At 40.1% G+C, this 24,315-nt stretch overlaps 1 protein-coding gene across 6 annotated transcripts in view; it reads left to right on the plus strand.

The window, feature by feature from the left end:
* Positions 1–24,315, plus strand: part of LRP1B (LDL receptor related protein 1B) — a 1,123,330-nt gene that overhangs the window by 680,615 nt on the left and 418,400 nt on the right. For all 6 annotated transcript variants that reach the window (XM_072122223.1, XM_072122226.1, XM_072122225.1 and 3 more), the window contains exons 22-25: positions 10,492–10,692; positions 15,664–15,909; positions 18,643–18,840; positions 22,302–22,506. In XM_072122223.1, coding sequence (XP_071978324.1) covers positions 10,492–10,692; positions 15,664–15,909; positions 18,643–18,840; positions 22,302–22,506 — 850 coding nt within the window. The remainder of the gene's footprint in view (positions 1–10,491; positions 10,693–15,663; positions 15,910–18,642; positions 18,841–22,301; positions 22,507–24,315) is intronic.

A 24,315-nucleotide genomic window follows, 5' to 3' on the forward strand; every position in this document is an offset into this window, starting at 1 on the left:
ATATCTGCAGAGTTTGTGTGTTTGCCACTTATTCATATGGTTTTCCTACAATTATTTACACCTGCCCAGTTTGATGCGGCAACCCAATCCGATCATGAAGAATATTGAAGGAATTTTACATTGAATATAGACATATATTATACATTTATCTCCTAGAATTAGAACCAGGCATGGATTTAGTCCTGTCATAACAGTTCCATTGAAATTGAACATGTATCCTATTACTGAGGCAGGATACATGATTGGGAGTCACTCTTGGGGTCGTCCTGGTTAATAAGACCCTTTCTGTACTAGATAAACATTGCATTATGTTTCCATGTCTCTGGTCTCACCGGGGACCTGCTCCCATTCAGTCATGTGTATATCATCACAGCATGAGAGGAGCCGTCTGGGGATACATATGACAAGGAGTTGGAAACATGATGTATAATTTTGCCGTTTTACGGTCGTGATTTTGTCAACTTTTTTCTTTCAAGTCTCCTGTTTGGTTGGATTCATTTGATTTATTCTCCCAGTTAGCGATCAATAAATGGTGCAGTCTAAATGGAACCTTTTGGGATTAACCTTGGGTTCGGAAGGATTTTCCCCCTATGGAGTACTTTATACTTTATATATTTGTTGGAGGAAGAGGCTTATAGTTGTCAGCCTAAAAGTTAGTTCTCCGTGAATCGGGAATAACTGTTAACAATGATTATTTTTTTCCACCTTTTTGCCTTAGAGTAACTGCCACAAGTTGTCACAAGGTTTCAAATTGAACATTTCTTACAACTGATACAAAACATTTGATGTAGTAAATGATCCAAAGGTTATTTAAGAAAATGGGAGCTATTGGCGTGTCTGTTCACATGGCATTTTGCAGTAGCGGTTAGATCTCTAAATGTGTAGCTACAAAGTCTACTAGATATATGACAGATGCATCTATTCCCTGTAGATTTGCAAATATATGTAACATGTATTTTCAACTATAAGTTTGAATATTGACAAGTGCAGTCTACTAAGCTAAAAACGATTATTGCATTGCAATCCAGTGGAGGTTGAACACTTTTCAAGCCTCTATGTCAGTGGTGGCGAACCTATGGCACGGGTGCCAAAGGTGGCACTCAGAGCCCTTTCTGTGGGCACTCGGGCCATCGACCCAGCACACCAGACAGGACTCAAAGAATCTTCCTGCAGTTCCAAGCCACCTCAAAGATGCGGCTTTTAATCATATTTTGATACTTACTTGGCTACTTGGGACTGTAGAAATAGGGAGAATGTGTAGACAGGGCCTAATTATCTTTAGAGGACCTCCTGCTGGCCCCATGATTCTCTGTGCATAGAGGTAAACTGGAAAGAAGCTAAAATGATAAAAATTTTCCATCTTTCTACCGTGTTGCTGTCCTCAGGAGGCCAATATGATTGAAAGTTGTTGAACAGGGAGCAATAAGTTACTGCTTTAAATTTTGGTTGGCACCTCGCGATAAATAAGGGGGGTTTTGGGTTGCTTTTTGGGCACTCGGCCGCTTAAAGGTTCGCCATCACTGCTCTATGTGGTCAGTGGGGGTCTAGTGATACTTCTGACTTGTGTACTAGGAGCTTGTATGAAAATAACTTAATTTTTCAGCATTATGGTTATAAAGGGCTTGGATACAATAGCATGCAAGTTGCTAACCATATTTGGTTTGTTACTCTATGTCCAGTCTGACTCTTTCTGCAGAAAAGAGGGGGGAGGGGGGTCTAATTGTAACTGTCTTTAACTGCCGATATATCCAGTTCTATAGCACTCAGAACTATGACCCTGATGCATTTTGAAAGTTTAGAATTTCATTTTTACTATGGCTAGACGACAACAAGCTTGGTTATGTCATAGAGTAAACAAAAGAGTCATCGGAAGTGATGATCCCCTCCAGTCTCTCAGCGTGATACAAAACAAAACTCGTTTGACTTAATTTGCATTTGACTTTGAAGGTGATTTTGTATAAATATCTAAATGATTAAGTCTAAATGTCATAAAAGATGGAAAATCTAAAAAAAAGTATATTTTATATCCCACTTGAGGTTATTGGAGTAAAAACTAAGTCATTTCAGATATTTTTTTAAAATTGTATACTTCATTAAGAAATTCTGCTTAGTTTATAAAGTGCCCCATAGTAACAGTGTTACTTCTCTGCTGTCAAGGCAAATCCTTCTACCATTCTGAAGACTGAATTCTCTCTCTCCTGTTTGTTTGCAAAGCTCTGAGAAGTGAGCGCTTACCCTTTGTGCTCTCTCCCATCTCTCCCTGGTTGTAGTATGCCAATAGCATTATTTTCAATCAGAAAGTGAAAGTGAAGGGGTTAATCCTCACTGCTCAGAGCTGTTTAATAAAACACATGTAGAATAGATTTAATCTCATAGATATTAATGAGTGGACCCATGGAAGTTCAGGTTCAGCTAAACTGAAATTCTGTTTCGTTCCGGATTTGGGCACCAAACCGGAACCCAGACGTGAAGCACACCCCCAGTAACACCCAAAATCTGTGCACATGGCCAAGGTGAATTTAAACAGTTAACATCCATGTTCGGTGCAAGCTTAAGCTGTGAGTGGTGGGGAGTTTGGGTTTGGGTACCAGACCTGAACAAAGTTTTTAAATTTTGACAGGTCCACTCATCACCCCGGTCATGCAGAAACTAAAAATATTTGAAACCTCATTGGGTGACGGTTGAATTTTTCCCAATTTAAGCAGGTTTGTTAATTTTATTTGTAGAAAGCAATTTCTTTCAGAACAATATCTGGATGTGTGCCATACACTGTAAGCACAACGGCTACATGAAAACCCATTCTAATCGGTGTCATAGAAAAACCTCTAGCAACAATTTCCGACTGCAGATGAATTTCCTTTTGTTGTTCATGTTCTTCTTTTGTAGTATTCTGTATTTTTTACATATTTCTTTTATAGTTCTTTTTCCTGCGGTAATTTAATAACAACGCACATTGGGGCAAATTTACTTACCCGGCCCATTCGCGATCCAGCGGCGCGTTCTCTGCGGTGGATTCGGGTCCGGCGGGGATTTAAGAAGGTAGTTCCTCCGCCGTCCACCAGGTGGCGCTGCTGCGCTGAAAGTCATCTCATCGCGCCGGAATGCACCACCTCGGACCAGGTGAAGGTAAGCGCTCCCCAAGCGACACTTTTTCGGTTTTTAAATGCGGCGGTTTTTCCGAATACGTCGGGTTTTCGTTCGGCCACGCCCCCCGATTTCCGTCGCGCGCATGCCGCCGCCGATGCGCCACAATCCGATCGCGTGCGCCACAATCCCGGGGCAATTCAGGTACAATCGGCGCAAATCGGAAATATTCGGGTAACACGTCGGGAAAACGCGAATCGGGCCCCTAGTAAATGACCCCCATTGTTTTTAAAGCACATCAAAAGCGCGAGCCGAAAAAAAAAAATTACAAAAACTTTCTTTAGGTGTCAACCAATCTGTAGGTATCAGGCAAGGTTGTTGTGAAAATAGCATCAATTTTCTCCGGGATACGGCCAATTTACCTGCCACAGACATTAGGCTCATTGGCGTCTGTTTCTTGTTGATTGCTCGCGAGTTCTAATCGAGATGTCAGGATACGGAGTCTAGTGATTCCTCAGGATCTTTCCATTAAATGCATATATCTACATAATATAACGCTAAAGCCATCAGTCTTCACCTCTCTGTAATTACTGGATGTCATATGTCGTAGAAAGCAAATTTCGAAATCAATAAGAGGCTTTGAATAGTGGGAAAACATGCATTAAGGAGCGGTGTGCACAGTAGGCAGCTCCTGTCCAATACTGGTCTTAATGTATATACGTCATTAACACCTCTGGGATATTTTACTTCACATGTGGCACATACATTAGAATGAAGGGATTGCCGGTTTTCTTGGAACGACCTAGGTTGCAGTAACTAAAATAAGATTTTTTATTATCTTATTTTTACACACATGTAGTTAATACGAATATCTGTACAAAACCCACTGGGAAGAAAGAAAAAAAAACAAAAAGAATAAAAATAATAAAAATAATAAAAAGAATATAAATGAAATACAAAGGCTTAGTATCTGACTTTGTGTAGCTTAAAGGGATCTTCCATTCTTCTTCTTTTTTTTTCTTACTATGGGCCCCTGGCGGTATAAAAATAACAAAGAATCTCGGTATTTGCCTCTAATGGAGCTTGGTACTTACCTGCTCTGTAGGTATACAGAGGCTCATTGGTGACATCATGTTGAGAGTGTTCACCCACTACAGTCAAATACAGGCTGAAGCCAGAAGTTATAATTGAACACAACAGAGACCAGGAGGGTTGTGCATGAGTGAAGGTAGGACAAGGGAGGTAAAGACAACCCATAGTAAACCAAATATGGACCCCCAATTATTTACATGATACTTGATAGTTAGCCCACTTTAAAATGGTTTCTAGGCAAAGATCGAGAATGACCACGTCAGCAGATGGCTAAATATTAATTATTATTTCACAGATATTAGATAAATAATACGGTAGTTCAAGCTCCAAGTGAAAAATATTGGCACCATCAGTGTAAAACTTTGCCCCCCGTTCCACAACTTTTTAAAATGAAGATTCTAAGAAGGATAAAGTGACTTTTAGACAATAATCTTCCTACGTCTTTCGAAAGAAAATAACAATTTTTGTTATGACTTTCCTTTAATATTTTAGATTTTGTTTTAGGAATGCAAATTTGATTCATCAAAAAATATTACAGTATTTTTTTCGGATTATAAGGCGCACCGGAGTGTAAGACAAACCATTAATAAATGCTTGCTAAAACGTCTAGGTTCATATAAAAGGCGCACCGGAGTATAAGGCGCACCTGATTATAAGAATGAATGACCAGCAGGTGGCAGACCTGTGCACAGTTCAAGACAGTTGTTGTCTGTAAGTAGGTTCATATATAAGGTGCACTGGACTATAAGGCGCACCTTTGATTTCTGAGAAAATCAAAGGATTTTTAGTGCGCCTTATAGTCTAAAAAATATGGTACATTGACAATTGCTTGATCTGGGCTTCCTTAAGGGAAAATATCAATGGGCAAGTTAGAAATAATTAGAAGATTTAAAGGGGTTGCACTAATTGCTTACAGTTTGCTGAATTGTTAGCCTGGATGGGGACTTGTTATATACATCAGGATGTAAAAGTTTCCAGGTCTAGGTGTTAGAAGGTGATATCAATATCTGCTCCACATCAAGCTCTTATGTCATTTAGGAAGCTCCTCTGAAGTCTGAGCCCTGTGTATAGACTTAATTGTGTCTCCAACTTCTCCAACTGTCCCAGGTGGTTTTCGAGGCAATTGACCCGACACAATATACAAGCCAAAACTGACTTTACAAACTCACCGGAGCAGCAATTGGAGAGAAATCAATTCCTTGTTTTCTGGTTCTTCAGAAGTTTGTGTTAAGTCATACGAGTATTAAATCTTACTCCGCTCTTGTTGGCTCTTACTGCGAAAACTATAGACTTCTTCCCCAAAGGAGATCAGGATTTATGTAGTGATTATCAAAAATAAATTGATATTTGCAATGAAGCTCGGCCGGCCGCTATAGTCATAGAGGGGATGTGTGTTCTATCCTATCGGTTGCTGATGCTGATCAGTAAGGACTTGCAAGAGTCTGGGATTCGAGAAGAAGATATCAATCTTTGAGTGAACAGTTTTAGATCAATATGGGAAGGATTTAAATGTAGTCAGAAAGAAAGGTTGTATATCAATGGGGGGAGGGGATGATGTATCTGTGTTTGTATGTCAGTTCCCTGGTATACAAGCCTAAAATACTAGCAATTCTTAGTTATTTCCACCAATAAGCTACATCCATGCCTAGTGGGAGTGGAGGGGCCTGAAGACGTCTATGCCCAGTGGGGGCGTGGAGTGTTCTTGCCCCGAACCGGCATACCTGCTGTAGAATGTGCCATGAACTGGTGCAGGTTAAAGTTTAATTTTGCATGACAGTTGCCTGATATATTAGGAGGCCAGAGCCTCTAGAACAGTGGTGGCGAACCTATGGCACGGGTGCCAGAGGCGGCACTCAGAGCCCTTTCTTTGGGCACCCGGGCCATGGCCCCAGCACCAGACAGGACCCAAAGAATCTTCCTGCAGTTCCAAGCAAATTTTCCATCTTTCTACTGTGTTGCTGTCCTCAGGAAGCCAATATGATTGTTGAAGAACAGGGAGCAGTAAATTACTGCTTTAATTTTTGGTTGGCACCTGGCAATAAATAAGGTGGGTTTTGGGTGTCTTTTGGGGCACTCAGCCGCTATAAGGTTCGCCATCACTGCTCTAGAAATATATCTGGTGGAATGGGAGGGGTCTACATCACATCCCCTATTGTATATACTAGTAACATATTGAAGTGTACTTCACCCTCTTTGCCACACATTACACATTCTGCCCTCTATCTACTCTTTGTCGTGTTGCAGCCATCATGTGAGCACTTCAGCCAATCAGTATCATATATTTGCTCAACTGTACCGTATTTTTCGGACTATAAGGCACACAAAAAAAATCTTTTGATTCTCTCAGAAGGTGCGCCTTATAATCCGGTGCGCCTTATAGTCAGAAAAATACGGTATATGGTGTAATTATTCAACCCCGATTGGCTGCAGTGGTCACCTGTGGGCCAGAATGCAGTGATGGACCGGCGTAGGAAGAGCTAGAAAGACTTAATTTTTTAACTGGACAGCATTTGAAAGTTAAAGGGATTGTCATTTACTTTCAGCAAATACTTGATATTCTTTGTGTAAGGGAAAGTTATACGATTTTACAATATACTTTACCTTATCAATTCCTCACTGTTTTCATGATCTCTGCTTGCTTCCTTCTTTAGAAAGCTTCTATGTTCACTTCCTCTGCATAAAAATCTGCCCATCGTCATGTAATGTCACACACATGCACAAGCCATTATTAAAACAGTATAGAGAGCTGTGTGATATAAAGAGCGGTGCATCTGTGTGACCACGGGCAGATTACCGTCCAGGAAGCTGAGATCTAGCAAACCGCGAGGAATTGAGACATTGGGGGTCATTTACTAAGGGCCCGATTCGCGTTTTCCCGAAGTGTTACCCGAATATTTCCGATTTGCACCGATTGTACCTGAATTGCCCTGGATTTTTGGCGCACGCGATAGGAATTTGGCGCATCGGCGCCGGTATGCACGCGATGGAAATCGGGGGGCGTGGCCGAACGAAAACCCGACGTATTCGGAAAAACCGCCGCATTTAAAAAAAAATTGTGTCGCGAAAATTTCACTCACCTTCATCCTGGATAGGCCGGTGTATTTCGAGGCACTTCAGCGCAGCAGCGCCACCTGGTGGACGTCGGAGGAACTGCTTTGATGAATCCCGGCCGGACCCGAATCCAGTGCAGAGAACGCGCCGCTGGATCGCGAACGGACCGGGTAAGTAAATCTGCCCCATTGGGGCAGATTTATCAAGCAGTCTGAAAGTCAGAATATTTCCAATTGCCCATGGCAACCAATCACAGCTCCCCTTTAAAATATTCATGAGCACTGGTGAAATGAAAGCTGAGCTGTGATTGGTTGCCATGGGCAACTGGAAATATTCTGACTTTTAGACTGCTTGATAAATCTGCCCCAGAAAGTATATTGGAAAATTTATAACTTTTCCTTACACAAACCATATCAATTAATTGCTGAAAGTGGACGACCCTTTTAAATTTTAAAATATCTAACAAACCCTTTTTACGTTTATTTAATTTTTTTGATATTTTTGCATTTTTACGGTTTGTTGCAGTGAACTCTATCCCTATCCATTCAACCCTTCCAAAGACATTTCAATTCATCTTAATAAATATACTAATATATTCAGATTTCATCTAATTGCACAAAGACTCTTTTAGTCACTTCCCTTCACTTCTATTTCATAGCTCATCTCTGCCGCGCGAAGTCAAGAAAAAAAAAAAAATCATATTTCATATTCTCTCTTTAGATGCTGGGAAGTAAAATGTATTTAATTAAGCTGATTTACTTCGCTGAATTGGTTTGTGGGATAAAATACCATCTTTTTTGCATAATAAAACTATTTGTAATTCAAATGTGATACTTCTAGGACGAGACAATTGAATTTTTTTTTTTTTCCTCCTTTTTCCGGAAGATGCGCAATGATTGATATCAGAGATGAAACATATGTCAACATGACTCAAGTCTTGTCACTTGCGGTCGGACATGAAAAAAAAAAAAAAAAGTCAATGAGAAAAAAAAATTCCTTCAATTAATATTCAGTAGTTAAAATCGTGACTGTATTCTTATTATTATCAACAAATTGTTCTTTGTCCCAGTGTCAATGGCTTTCCAAGAATAGTTTTTTTTATTCTAATGTGCTAGCCCAGAGATAATGTTTAAACATTTATTTCATTAGTTTTTATACCAAAAATTAGGAATTTTATGGTTTCTTGCTACCAAGCACAGCGCTGTACATTGTATAGTGGCTGCCCTTTGTATTGCAGCCCTACCTCGTATATTTGGGTTAAGTAATGCATGAAATTGATCTTACGGAAAGGGTTGACCCAAACACTCACGCTCATCCCCACCCGTAACACCTGTGACCAGTGGTGGCATCGTGCGCGGGTGCTGCTACATTGCCTCACGTGAGGTCATCCTACAGACACCCCGCTGCCATTTAAGTACTTCTGCGCATTCGCAACCAACACTGATAGAGGGTATTACTGGAAGGGGTCAAGCCCAAACATGAAGTCAATGTTTGGGGATCTGAACCCAACCCGAAACCGAACCTTGTCGTTAGAGTCCACTCATCACTGGTTACTTAGCTTTGTACTGATCGTGGTGGTGCTGGACTACAGTTGATGTAAAATTGATAGGTAATCAAGGCGGGAAAACCCCATCCAGGGCGCCTTGTTTTACTCACTAATTTTACCAGTCCTCTACACTACCCTTTAGGCAGGATCAAGTTAAAGGGGGTCATTTATCTTTATTTTCTGTATTTTTTTTTTTGCCATTTTTTGGCGCATTGCAATTTTTGCGCCTTTTTGGAGACATTTTGAAATTTGTTTTTCGTCAGTAAGACACATTTATCTTCTATTCCAGATGTGCTAAATGTCACAAATGACATTTATTGTTTCAAATTGTCTAACATTTGTGACATTTTTTGCCGCAAAAAATTCCAGACTAAACCATACTTAAGGAAAATTTTAAAAATGCAAAGAAGTGACTTGAGACATTTGTGTGACATTTTTGCGACATTTGTAACAAATGTCTCAAAAAGAGATCTGAACAAAAAATCATTTAGCACAAGGAAAAAATGAGATTGATAAATTACTAAAGAAGCAGGCGGGAAAAAAAACAGGCAAAAACACAATACAGTTACATCTGTATACCACTGGATGATCATGGAGCCTATTGTTTGAGTTGGGTTAATCTTACTGATTTACGCCGCATTCACTGGGGGCATATTTAATAATACTGTCAAAAAGTTGTAGACAGTGTAACATTAGACCAGGCGGTATAATACCGCGCCAGATTTATTACAGTGCCTTATACTGGATGATAAATATGGTGGCGTTAGAGAATGTGCGGCTTACATTTTATTTGTTATCTACAAATTTTTGTGCTCCAGTAGTAAGTTCATATCTGGATCAGGATCACCGAGTTCGGCCAAACCGTGAACAAATTTTTGGTTTTGATAGCTGATCCCAAACGACCCACTGGTAACACCCACAATCGGTGGTGCCATTGATCGCAGAGCTTAACAATCTAAATGCTTTGTTTATCAAGTTGTATAGTGTAAAACGTTTGTTAAATATAGAGCAAAAAGTTTTATAGAATCTCCCCATATACAGAGTTCCTTAAAGGGAACCTACCACCACGAATCTACCTATAAAGGTAGATCGAGTGGTAGGTGGATCAATAGGACGTGAGGATAGCCCCTTTATGGGCTAATCCTCAAGTCTTTGCACTGTTTTGTGAACTTATATTAAAGGTTTATGCTAATTTTGTTATGCGACTACTGGGGCGTGGAGTAGCCGCAGCTGTGGCCGAACAGCAGGCCTGCGCCTGTTTCGGAGCAGTGACCGCACAGGCGCGGGCCTGCTGTTCTGCGCGCCGTGTAGCCACAGCTGCGGCTACTCCACGCCCCAGTAGCCGCATAACAAAATTAGCATAAACCTTTAATATAAGTTCACAAAACAGTGCGGAGACGTGAGGATTAGCCCTTAAAAGGGCTATCCTCACGTCCTATTGATCCACCTACCACCCGATCTACCTTTACAGGTAGATTCGTGGTGGTAGGTTCCCTTTAATTATCCCTATTTAGAAATATTCCTGTTACACCTGCAAATGTGTTTTTAAAATATATTACATACATTGTGAAAACCATGATATGATGTGGGTACCAAATATTTTAGAAAACAGTTAAAACTGCATTAAAACAATATATTAAGACAATATATAAGTGTTTATTTGTATAAATATATTGAAATAAACCCTACTGATATTTCTGTTATTTCTGTTTCCCAAGGGAGATGCATAAGCAATGCATGGGTATGTGATGGCGATATTGATTGTGACGACCACTCCGATGAGGATAATTGCGAAGGGCATATGTGCGGACCCCCCAAATACCCCTGTGCTAACGATACCTCCATCTGCCTGCAGCCTGAGAAACTATGCAACGGGAGAAGAGACTGTCCCGACGGATCTGATGAAGGCGAAATATGTGGTATATTTTCAGCTTAAATTCAATTTTTTAATGTAACAATTTATACCACAAATTTAAACAGAAGAGAAGTAACTATATAAATAATAGAATAGAATAAAACTTTATTAATCCCGTTGGGGAATTGTGCATCATTACTCCAGGTAAGGCATGACCAGTGTTTCCCATAATAAACAACACAAATAACATTGCAGTTACTACATTAATTTTAGGGGAGTGGGGAGAGGGTTTGGGGGGGGGGATGAGGGTGTGACTTAGTCATTCGCTTTATCCACTGTATGGTTGAATAGTTCTATTGCCATCGGGATGAAGGAGTTGTGGAACCTCGTGGTGTGGCAATACACCTGGCGGTAGCGATGACTTCTATCGCTCCGTTGCTGCAGTAGTGTCGTGTAGAGGGTGGCTTCCATTTTTCACAATGGAGTCAAGTTTCCTAAGGCATCTGGTTTGCCAGACTTCCTCTAGTGGATGGTCAAAAAACCTATGTCATTTGCTAATGTTACTCGTTATTTGGTATGGATGTTTGTAGGAGGACCATAGTTTGGTATTTGTACTACCGGTTATGGTTATTTGCATATTATTGGTATATAATTTGTGTATTGACATAACATAAATACAGTTATTGTAGAAAGTATAGGGGTTTTCAGGGGCTTTGCGTTAAGAGACACTAATTTCATATTCAAAGACCACCTACCTAATTAATGGATAGAAGCCCCAATAGAAAACAATAAATAGATAACCCTTAAATCTATTTCAAGATATTTGATATTGTTACCATTTATTGAATATTTAGATTATTGTTTATGATGTATTTAATGTTATATTTATTTAATTACATCTACTAGTGGAAAATAACAGAGAGGTGTCGGAAACGCCACAGCCACGGACCGTTTTGTGCGTGAAGTGCTTACGTGAGCTTCACATGCAAAATGGTCCGTCGTTGTGGTGGTTCCGGCAACTCTTTGTAATTCCCAGCTGGCCTGAATAACAAGCTGCATTAATTTTTTTTGTGCTGGAATGATTTATATTTGCTGGACATTTATACGGAGTGCACCACCATATAGTACGCCATCTTCTGTGGTTCCTTTGTACACCTGATTTTTTTCCTTGGTAGTTACTGTATTTTGATGTTGCAGCGGAGGGCACAGTTGCCTATCTCTTTCTCTTTTGCAGTTCTATTTACATGTGCAAACTTGTTTCACATGTTATCTATGATGTGTTTTAAACACGCCATGACACAATACCGTACACATAAGTGGGTGTTCTGGTGCACATTCGCACTCTACACCACATTTATGTCGGCAATTTAACATCTGAGTGCACCAGAAAAGAGTTCGGTGGACACAGTTAATGCACTTTGGGAGGGTGCAGCATGTGTCACATTCACGAAGACCGAGATCTGGTCTTCATTATTGAGTCACCCGCTTCACACTAGTGAGGCAAACTGCACATAGTGCACACTGCCTCACTATTAGTAAATCTGGCCATTAATTTTAAGTGTCGGGCACTGCTTTGTCGCAGAAGACTGTGCCCCTGATTCTGACCCCATCTTGCTGTAGGTGGTGCTGCCTGAGGTAAGAGGCTCAACTCGTCCCATGGTTGGTGCACCCCTGACCATAGGATGAATTTTAGACAGGATCCAAATATTACTATTTTAGTTTTTTTTTCTACACGAAACGAGGCAAAATAAAATTGTTACAAAATAAAACTTAATTATTGCTTAATAATGGCCAAAATCCTGGATTTAAAAGTGGTGTTGGCACAACATTAGTGTCTGGGGGCGATGCTTATCTAAGCTGATATATTGTATAGTAAATATAGTATACTATACTAAGCAAATTTTAAGTTTGCTGTGGACGTTGTACAAACCATGAAAGAGAACGATATACAAAATCTTCTTAAAGTGTATTTAAGTTCAGAGAGTCCATAGTCGGGAATTTTTTTTTTTTTTTGAAGTTGGAACTTAAAAGCTTCTTCAAAAGCCCTGAGGTGTCTTTGAAGCAGTCCTTAAACCGTTTGAGGTGTTTGGCTTTTGAACATATGTCAGAGGGCAGACAAAGATACAAAACTATAGCATGAATACATACTGCAGCTCTATACCACTGCATTGCCAGGAGATAGAAACGGGTTACGCTCATGTTTGCCACTTCGTTTACTCTAATGGACCATTTCAAGGTTATAATGAAATATTTTGGTGCTCCTGGTTTCTATTGTCCTGCTGTAATCATTTAATTATCCTAAAATATTCCAGGGTCTGCTGGACCGTTCACGTGTAAATCATTTGACTGGATGGAAAATTCCTGCAAGCAGAAATTTTTGATGGATCGGCATTAAAAGCAGAACCTCCATCATTCTAGCCTGTATCAAGATTGCTTCAATTTTTTTTTCTAATTTTAGAGATTTTGTGTGACTATCCGTATACTGGAGGATGATATCTCCTGTTTGCTCATGTTTAAACTTTGCTGTGTAGGCTGGGACAGATTTTGCAGAGTCATCTCAAATAAATAGATCTTCTTGCTAGATAGGAATCTTGAAATTCTTCTCCTTTTACCTGTCCAGAAGACCTTAAGGCTATATTCACACTGCCGTTGCCCGCCGTACCGGCAGGCACACGGCAGCGCGCAGGGAGAGGAGGAGGATGTGAGCGCTGCTCACCCCCGTCCCTCTCCATAGGGCGCCGTAATACGGGAAAGGATAGAACATGTCCTATCTTTTTCCAGGGTGCCATCTATGGGGGACATATATACTCCCCCCTTGCGGCAGTGTTAATATAGCCTTAATCTGGATATATACAAATGACAGATCTGAAATGATGGTCTAGTATAGATTTCATCATTTGGGTTGGCTTCGGACCATTCGCTTGAGAGTTGAATCCAAATTGTGCTCAGATTGAAGTATGCATTTAGGAGAGTAAAAGCTGCAGAAACATTGATTCATTTTCACGGCCTTCAGGTGAAGTATCTAGCTTAACATTTCATGTTTGAATCCTTGCTGTAGATATTTCGTGCCCCCACCTTTACCCACCTGCTCTTTCCAACACTGTGAAAATTGTAAGTTATTTATGTCTTCAATATACGACTCTTAACCTAAAAATCTCCAATTGGAAATTACCAATCACCTCCACTAACCTGCGTGTGCTTAATACAAGGACCTTTTAGCTTAACATGTATTCTGCCTGTGACTTGTCATAAAGACTGTCATCAAAGCTAACCTTTCCACTAAAAGACTTCTCTGAACTTCCTGCAACTCACCCAACAAATCAGTTTTTTTCTTTAACACTTAAGGTGTCAATGTTCAGTCTAGTCATATAAATTGAGTTTTATTTCACTCACAATGAATATTTTTACATGTCAGGCAGCACAGTTTAAGATAACACAAAGCAGTTGAATGTCTGATCCATATACACATGGCAGAACTTTGGGGGGGGGGGGGTAAGCCACAGGAGCTCTCTGTGATAGCACTTGGGCCTCGGTGTGACATTCCATAGAAGTAATATACATTTCTAATATGTATTTATTATTTATTTTTTGATCTTTGGCCTACATTGTGTATAGACTGTATAGAACAATAACATGGGTTATGTAGTACATGCCTGATAAAAGTCACAGAGTGTGATGAAAACACATTTCCACTAAGGCTTAAATGTGTTTGATTATATTTACAAAAAATAATAAACTTATCTATTCGTTTCAATATAAGTCTCCTGGTAATCTACACCACAGCTCAGCTGCTTTTGATCCTCACCACAGTTTAGCTGCATTTACTCCTCACCACAGTTTAGCTACATTTACTCCTCACCACAGTTTAGCTACATTTACTCCTCACCACAGTTTAGCTACATTTACTCCTCACCACCGTTTAGCTACATTTACTTCTCACCACAGTTTAGCTACATTTACTCCTCACCACAGTTTAGCTGCATTTACTCCTCACCACAGTTTAGCTACATTTTCTTCTCACCACAATTTAGCTGCATTTACTTCTCACCACAGTTTAGTTGCATTTACTCCTCACCACAGTTTAGCTACATTTACTTTTCACCACAGTGTAGCTACATTTACTTCTCACCACAGTTTAGCTACATTTACTTTTCACCACAGTGTAGCTACATTTACTTCTCACCACAGTTTAGCTACATTTACTCCTCACCACAGTTTAGCTATATTTACTCCTCACCACAGTTTAGCTACATTTACTCCTTAAACTTTTCCTATTGTCTTCAGATCCAAAATCCAATCACGGAGGTAGAAAGAACTGCTAGAAAGAAGATGCTAGTTTTTTCGACTTCTGTGACTGGCTTTTGGATATGAAGTAGGGGAGAATTACCCTTGAAATGTGTAATCCATTGTCTGACTAATACATTCTGAATTTCTGATCTACCTCTATATATACATTGAAGCCTACCAGTCCATTTTGTGCCTCTACTTCTGATGACTCTACTCTGCCATTGTTATTACAGGTTTTTTCTTAGCCCAAATCAGTTAACCTCCCACTCTTTGAGTATCAGGACACTTGTGGGCTATATATTTTACCATAGTTACTACCCCATGGGAGATACTTGTTTTTCTTATTTTATTAGTTCAGAAAATGAGTGATATTTCCAAAAAATCCCAAACTATTCCCTATGGTCATCAAACACCCAACACTGTACTAAATGTCTTTCTTTATTATACAAATATATATTTCATTGAGTTCATAATAGTTGGCTGTAATCTCCCGATGTTTCTATTGTATTCTATTCTTGTCTGCATCACTGTTGAGACCACTGATTGGTTACAAAGGCATACCCAGTCAGTCACTATTTGTAGATTGGGCAGGGAAAGGGGGGTTCAGGAGAGGTGATAGCTACAATATCTTTAAATAGACACTATGATGAAAAAGAATAACTTTGATGAGTAGTACTCAATCTCTTAACGTGGTGGCATGCCTTGTCTGGCCAATTAATGAATTCAATCTCTTTGATATATCTTTCAGATGAATGTTATTTGAACAATGGTGGATGCAGTCACCAGTGTAGCGTGGCTCCCGGAAGAGGAATTGTATGCTCATGCCCACAGGGGATGTATCTGAGTGTGGATAACAAGACCTGTGACATTGTCGATTATTGCACAAAACATCTGCGATGCAGCCAAGTGTGTGAGCAACACAAAAATGTTGTCAAATGTTCTTGCTACGAAGGCTGGACATTGAATCCAGATGGAGAAACATGTAGCAATGTCGGTAGGTAACACGTAGATTGTGAATCTTTCCTTCAGTCTAATGAGTTTTAATAATTTCGTTACTATTGTTATTATTATTTGGTGGTTCCCGCCCCTAGGGGGAGGTCCGTTTACACACTGCTACCATTATAAGCCCGTCCGTTCATATTTTATGTAGACCTTGATAAAGACACTGCCGTGTCGAAACGCGTCGGTCTGTGACGCTAGCTGTATGTTTCCACATGTGATTTTAACCTTGGATTAATAAAGCAAGATTAAGCAACACTATTCCCTCTCAACCGTGTGCTGGATTTTGGAACTATTTGTTTCACAAAGTTTACTATTGTTATTACTCATCTTTATAATGCTGTATTATTGTTTTATGTATTTTGTGTACAAATCTGGCATCACTTTGTGCCCAGGGGAATGTGACCACTCGAAAAAGAGGATAAAATGGTCTAAAAGCCTTCATAGATCTACCGGAATGTGGTTTTTGATGCAAATTATGCCAGAAGTCTGGCCAAAGTGGCTCCATGAGTTCCACCACCTCAACACCCCCCCCACCCCCTTTTAAGAAAAATTACATTTGTAGTTGCTTGGCTACAAGTACTTATTTCAAGTGATTCTTAAGAATTTCTACCTCCTTTCCAAAAATAGAATGCTGGTTAATGGAGAAATGTTGCATTAGTGCACCCTCTGTAACTACCATGCAGAGACACAGCAGTGCACTCTATAGATCAATGGATACAGAAAACAGAGATGAAGCATCTTAATCAACTTATACCTAAAGATCAATGTAGCAGTAAAATCAATATGAGCACATCACCTTTATTATTGGATTCCGTGTTGGCTTTTCATAATATTCAGGGTCATTACATGCATGCCAACGTGTATCAGTCTAATCCCCATTCCCCAAGTAGTTTTGTGCTCCCCGGTTATAAATATGGTGGTTGGCGTAAAAGTAGAATATTTCAATCTATTCACATACAAACCAGTGAAGGTGGATTTACTAAGCAAAATGCAGCTGGAGGTGAGTCATTGCCCTATGAGTCTAGTTAAGTGACTACCATTACGTGGATGTTTGTGACATGAGTAGGTAGGAGGTTACCCTAAGTTACCCATCATCTTATACAATATTGTCTCAAGAATTATGCACAATAATTATCTTTGAAATAACAAGGTCCATCTGCATGACAGGACTGTAGACACATCTACTGTATCATTTGCAATCAGCTATAAGTGCAGACGAGATAGACGAGTCAACATTGACTCCCACTGGCTTCTGAGTCATTCCAACTGAAAAGTAACCATTAAACTTGTTATTCGGCAAAAGTTTTTCCAAGGAAACAAAAGTATGTTGAAATAGTAACTTGAGCCTTGCGGTGCAGTATACAGATGAGCAAAGCCAAGTGTGACTTTTCTATTAAGGGGTCAAGGTTCACCCACAGAAGACAATGAAGGCTCAGATGGCCTTCTAGTTGAAGGACAATGAAGGTTCAGATGTTGGCTTGCAATACCCCGATATTATTTTGGCCTGAAATTGGCATTAAAAAAATGTTTCAAATTTATTTGAAGTGTAACAAATTTATTAAAAGGCACAATTCTTAATAAATGTTGGACATGTAAGCAATGTCCATGCTGCAGAAATGAAATCTCACATTTCTAGGCCATGTTAGGGCAGAGTTCCAGCAGAATTTGGGTAGGGTTACCTGCACTTGAACGTGAGCAGCCCGTGGAAATGGGCTCATATGGAGGTCTCATTCCACAGAATTCACAATTTCACAGGACAGGAGTTCCTGAATCATACAGAAATATGATGCAACAACATCCCGTCTATCGGCCAACCTTCATCACAGAACAGGTCAAGCCAGCAGTCAGGAAATCTTTGCATCATATTTCTGTATAACTTAGGGACTCCCATCTCTTGCATTGTGTGTAATACATGCGATTGGGCAATCATACCACCCTTTTTCCAAGGGTTTCACGCGTTTGTGTATAGGTAGCCCAAAAAGTAAAGTAACCACAGAGTTTTCGACTCAAGCACCTTCATGTGGAAGAAGGTGTCTTCAATTGTCAGGGTTACACAGGAATTGACAGGGGACACTTTTGAAATGTGCACATTTTTCATACAAATAACACATGTGGCACACGTGCAGTCCATGGAGGTAGTGCCTAAAGAGCAGAGGGTAGAATTGGACAAACTCCCAGTAAAAAGGTCTTGAGGTAACCCTGTGCCTCGAGCCACCAGGGAGCAGAGATAGATGGATGTTACAAATTTGGCTGTAAACCAAAGGCCAAAGTTACTAGTCACTCGAGGTATCTGCTATACATCTGCTATGCAAGTTGTAAAGATATCACCACTTGCCATATGTTGCTTTTCTTATTATGACTAAAGACCTTTGAGTGGCCTCCTACACCTGGATGCAAGATCAACTGCACCCCCAATACCATAGGTAGAGAGTGCCCAAATGTGGAGCCAATAACCCAAGATACAAGGATAGGGCAGCAAAAAAAATCTATTTCTGGATTAAGAGAAGCCTAGTCACTACTCAACCCATACATTATTCATTACACTAAAATGAATATATTTCACTAATATATCCCAGGACTATGTACTTATAGTATATAGTTTGCTATGACCCATATCTGTAATTGTTATATTCAACCAGCCTTCAAATTAGCATTTCCATCTTCCTAGTCATTATCTCTAGTCTTAATTAACTTATTACTAATAATGTGCTTAATTTCATTTCAGATACATTCGAGGCTTTCATCATATTTTCCATCCGTCACGAGATAAGACGGATCGACCTTCATAAAAGGGATTACAGCCTATTAGTGCCGGGCTTAAGAAACACTATTGCATTGGATTTCCATTTTAATCAGAGTTTGCTTTACTGGACTGATGTGGTGGAGGATAAAATATACAGAGGTCGATTATCAGACACATCAGGTAATTGTCGATGGGGAACATGAGTACAAATTCTTAGCATCAAAACAAATGGAAAGTAACTAATGTCTATTGATGTCTATATATTGAATGGTAATGATTGATGATGTAGTGTTTAAGGATTTTACCTTGACTTGTTCATGAAGATTAATAGAGAGTAAAAAAAAAACCATGTATTTAAAATATAATCACATAATGTAAGGTAACCTACTGACCTAATATCATTCACAATTTATTAGAGATGAGCGAGTATAATCGTCCGAGCTTGATGCTCGTTCGAGTATTAAGGTACTCGAAACGGCTCGTTGCTCGGACGAGTATTTCCCCTGCTCGAGATCGAGCATTTAATTAAAAAAAACAGTGAAGAATAGAATAAAAACAGTAAACACAGTGAACACAGGATCATTTAAGTGAAAAACACAGTGAAGAATAGATTACAGATGTTCGGCACATCTGCTTACTTGTCGGAAGATACGGCGGAACGGTGCGAACAAACTAGTATGTGAATAACACATTGAAGAACACGGTGAGCAGCACAGAGACACCGGGGAGCAGCACAGGCAGCGGCAGGCACGGAGACAGCGGGGCAGCGGCAGGCACGGAGACAGCGGGGCAGCGGCAGGCACGGAGACAGCGGGGCAGCGGCAGGCAGGGAGACACCAGGGCAGCGGCAGGCACGGAGACACCGGGGCAGCGGCGAGCACGGAGACACCGGGGCAGCGGCGGGCACAGAGACATCGGGAAGGGCAGAGAGATCGGGGAGACTTCAGTGGAAGAAGAGGAGCGGATCCCGGGACAGCGTATCTCCTTACAAGTAAGCAGATGTGCCGAACATCTGTAATCTATTCTTCACTGTGTTCTTCACTGTGTTTTTCACTTAAATGATCCTGTGTTCACTGTTTTTATTCTATTCTTCACTGTTCTTCACATCTGCTAACTTGTAGGGAGATAATATACGCGCAGAACAGTGAAGAATAGATTGCAGATGTTTCCATACATCTACTAACTTATCAGAAGACATTCTTTTTCAATTAAATAACACATTTTATTCCCGAACCATGGTCCCTTTGAAAAATGCTCGAGTTTCCCATTGACTTCAATGGGGCTCGTTATTCGAGACGAGCACTCGAGCATCAGGAAATGTTCGTCTCGAATAACGAGTACCCGAGCATTTTAGTGCTCGCTCATCTCTACAATTTATGCATTATAAGATGCGAGTGGAAACTTATGATTAATCTGTAAACCTTAACCCCCCCCAACTTGTCTTATAATTGACCTATTTAATAGAGAGGCAGTAAGGTGAAAGTTTCCTCATATTCAAATGATGCACTAAAGTTTTTAAAAAACTGTTTTCATTTCTGAGATTTTCCTGTGATTTGCTGCTATGATAGGGGAAAAGAGAGCTGCTACAGTCAGTGTCTGGTCTCTGTTCTGCTTTGGCTGCGGCTTAGACTTCACACATTTAAAAAAAAAAAAAAACATAATGTCGCCTGGAGCACCTAAGGTTCATTTTGTATCAATTGTAAGCTTTTCTTTCTTAAAATACAAGGGCATAGGGAGCTTAAAGAAGAGCAGATTCTGTATGTCAGTGTGCTTGGTTTACAATCCTTGATCCTGGTGGTAGATGTCCTTTAAGGTTTCTGGTGGCTGCTTTCTTGTTAAAGTATTTAGGTTTTTTTGCCTGCTGACTGATTCCAATTTTTGTGATTGGAATGTTCCTTGACTTCTATTCTCTAACTTCCTGACCTCCAGTACTGTGGTATGATCATGGTATGACTAAATTGCCCATTCTCATCTATATCACCACTTCTAGCTACAACTTTTATCAGTTTTGACCTTGATTTGCACATGACCACTGCCTGATTCCTTGACCCAGCTTCTCTTGTCCCATCCAATTGATCTACCACCTACACTTGGACTACTCTAAGAGTAGGGTGGTCGCGAACAAGCCGCAGAAGTTGAAGCTATCTCACAGCCTCCAAAGACTTCTATTATGCAAGGTTGAGGTGCAACGAGGTCGTTTTGTCTTACCGATACGTGATCAAGTGGGTCCTATTCCATATTGTAGTGCATCCCTTCGGCTCCTATGGAGAAGCACTCCCACTTCCCATCTCCTCTAGGCCAAAACGTGACATTAAGATTACCCTGTTTCAGTATGTGGTCATGTGCATTCGGCAGTATTGCAGTAAAAGTGTTGCAGTAAATTCCAGATCCTGTTAAAGTAAAAAAAAAGCTCTTAGGACCGGCCCCAAGCCTTATCGATTAGGTGTACAGTGGATCCACAACCTGCTGCACTTTATAGTCTGATAAGGAGAAAAATATATGCAATATTAAACTTCACAGGCTTTGTATTTTTGTTACATGGTACCATGTTGGTACCATACCATAATAACTGTATATACAGGATGTTGTGAATGTGAAATAATATACTCAAGTATAAGCCTAGTTTTTCAGCACAAAAAATGTGCTGAAAACCCAAACTGGGCTTATACTTGAGTAAAAAAAATATATATCAAAACTCACCTTTCCGGCTTCCCCCGCTGATGGCTATATACTGGGGCAGGGGGCTGGCTATATACTGGGGCAGGGGGCTGGCTATATACTAGGGAAGGGGGCTGGCTACATACTGGGGGATATGGGCTGGCAGGCTATATACTGGGGGGCATGTGCTGGCTATATACTATGGGGCAGGGTCCGGCAGCCTATATACTGGGGAGGCTGTGAACAGCCTTTCGGACCCTCGGCTTATACTCGAGTCAATAGGTTTTCCCAGGTTTTTGTGGAAAAATTAGGGTCCTTGGCTTATACTTGGGTCTGCTTATACTCAAGTATATATGGTAATACATATGAGTAACACTGTAAAGCAGAAATATTCTAGTGTTCTCCAGTGACAATAGATGACAGCCCTTTGGAGCTCTAGATATAACTACAAATATAACTTCAGCAAAGTCTTTATAACATTATTTTGCATATTTACATAGTGAGATCTTGCAAAACTAAAAATAAGCCTCAAATAGGAATTAAGAACTTCAAAAAAACAAGTCATTTTTTGTGTCTTTTAAAGTGCAAATTATCTTTCCTGCACATAATTTTTCTAATTTTGATTGGAATTAAAAAAAAAATATATTTCTTACTAATTCCATTTCTTCAAAGATAAGTATCTCAGGATAACTTATGGTAATACACACAACTATATTTCATATATTCTACAAAACAGAGATTAAAGCCTGCGAAGGCCTGCACTTTAAAGAGATTCAGACCCAAATTATAAATCTATCCAGTTACACGTCACATGTGCTTATACAACCCCTAACAGCTTTTTGTAACATTTTTACTTTCCATTTTTAAACATAACTTTTGACTAGTTATCATTTTACATGACTATTTACTGCTGGACTACGGATGCATTTTAGTCCTCACGATTTCCATGAGATGACCTTAAAATCTTTCTCTTTGCCTTCTAGGTGTGAGTGGAATTGAAGTTGTCATTCAGCATGGCCTGGCCACTCCGGAGGGCTTAGCAATAGACTGGATCGCTGGAAACATGTATTGGATAGATAGTAATTTGGATCAAATAGAAGTTGCGAAATTGGATGGAAAAATGAGATCAACGTTGATTGCCGGTGGAATGGAACACCCCAGAGCCATCGCTTTGGATCCAAGATATGGGTAAATCAATGTTACTGAATTTTTAATTGCATTTAGGAGGGGGATACATAGCAATATATTTGAATGTATTTACCCAGCCGCCCCAAGGCAGAAGCTTGAAGGCCACTTTTGCAAACATTGGAAGCACCATCAAAATGACCTTTTCCCTACTCCAACAATGCCAAAAGTTGTCTGCTTTAAGTACATTGTCCGACTCCAATGCACTGTGTCGCGATTCACTAAGATCGCGCGAACGATATCCTGCATGTGTCACTTCCCCGCTCAGGTCCGCAGGAGTTCCACCTTCTTCTTCCCAGTGCATGTAAGTGCATTGGATGCAACACAATTTCTGTTGCATGAAAGTCAGCACCGCTGCACCAAAATCTGATCATATGCGACACAATCCCATTCTAAATCCCTGTCACAGTGGCACACATCCCAAAAAGCATGAACAGTCCAATAGAAATGCGAACCGCGGACCCTTAGTAAATAAGCCCCAATGTCTTCCTTTCCAGGTGCCAAGTACTTAAGTGCCAAACACTTGCTCGAGTATCTTTATGTTTCATTTGATATATCCAGATTTTGTGCTATACTTGGTGGTTCCACCCATTAGTAATGATATGACCCTCAATCTGTCAGGGGTTTTGCTGACTTTCTACTATAAACTTATTAAATTGTTGTCCTGAAAAGTAGGTTCTTAGTATAACCTTAAACCATGAGATTGTAACATCACACCCATCCAGCGCTTCTTCCCGACATGCATGGGCTCTAGGTTACCTTAACGTCTTTGTCATTTTTTTGATGTTGCCCATTTCCTGGCTAGAATTTTTTCTTGACAAATTTCAACAGACTTGAGATGAGTGGACCCAAATTCTCAGTTCGGTTTGGGCTCTTGGGTTCGGACAGGTGACCCAGATGTATTGCCGGATTGGTGGCCAAACAACAAATCAAGCAAATTGATGTCTCTTGCTACTAGCATTGTCTATGATTGGCCAGGGCTATGGCTAGTGGCTCAAGGGGTGTCAATTTGTCAGATTGTCTGTTTGGCCTTTGGTTTTCTGTCTGCCCCAGTCTTAGATTGCAGTCCACTTCATTCTGCCTGAGGTACAGTTCTTGATACCATTGTCTCTTGACCAACCTGGATATGCTGTAACGGCTCACGTCCACAACAATGAAAAATTATTGGGTGCCATTTTTAATGGATGGCACAAAGTTTCAATCAAAGCAGTACTTTGCATTACGTTATAAAGTGGAGCATGTGTTAGCCTACTATTTATCCAATAGAAGTCAACGCGACACTGAAAAAAAATTGATAACAATTGGATGGCATCTTAGTGCTGTCCCAGAAAAAAAAGATGGCTGCTAGAATTTGCTCTTCTACTTCATTTTGACTGGATGAGTTGTATCTGTCTGAAAAAAACATCCCATTAAAAGCAAACACTCATATAAAAATCTAATGCAAAAAAAAAGAATCGTCTTGGTTGTAGACATCTAACTTACCTTCTTCTTGGACTACTCCAAGAGCGAGCAACCTGGTGACTTGCAGCTAAATGGAAGTTTTTTTCAGAGGGGTTGAAGTGTGGCTACTTTGTGTCTACCCCACAGCTAAACTGGGAAGATGACAGTAGGTCCAAAACTGAAGGATAGTTCTGGTTATTTAAGCAATTATTCATTAAAGCTTCACCTAAAGGACCTTTAGTCTTTATGTTGGCATCTCCATTCATCCTTAATTATTTAATTACACCTAAAAATCCATTAATGCTTTGAAAAAAAGACAAAAGACTCTCAGATTTCCCAGTGAAATGAGGCTGAAATCAGCGGCAGATGCCG

This window comes from Engystomops pustulosus, chromosome 8 (genome assembly GCF_040894005.1).
Source record: "Engystomops pustulosus chromosome 8, aEngPut4.maternal, whole genome shotgun sequence".
Taxonomy (NCBI): domain Eukaryota; kingdom Metazoa; phylum Chordata; class Amphibia; order Anura; family Leptodactylidae; genus Engystomops; species Engystomops pustulosus.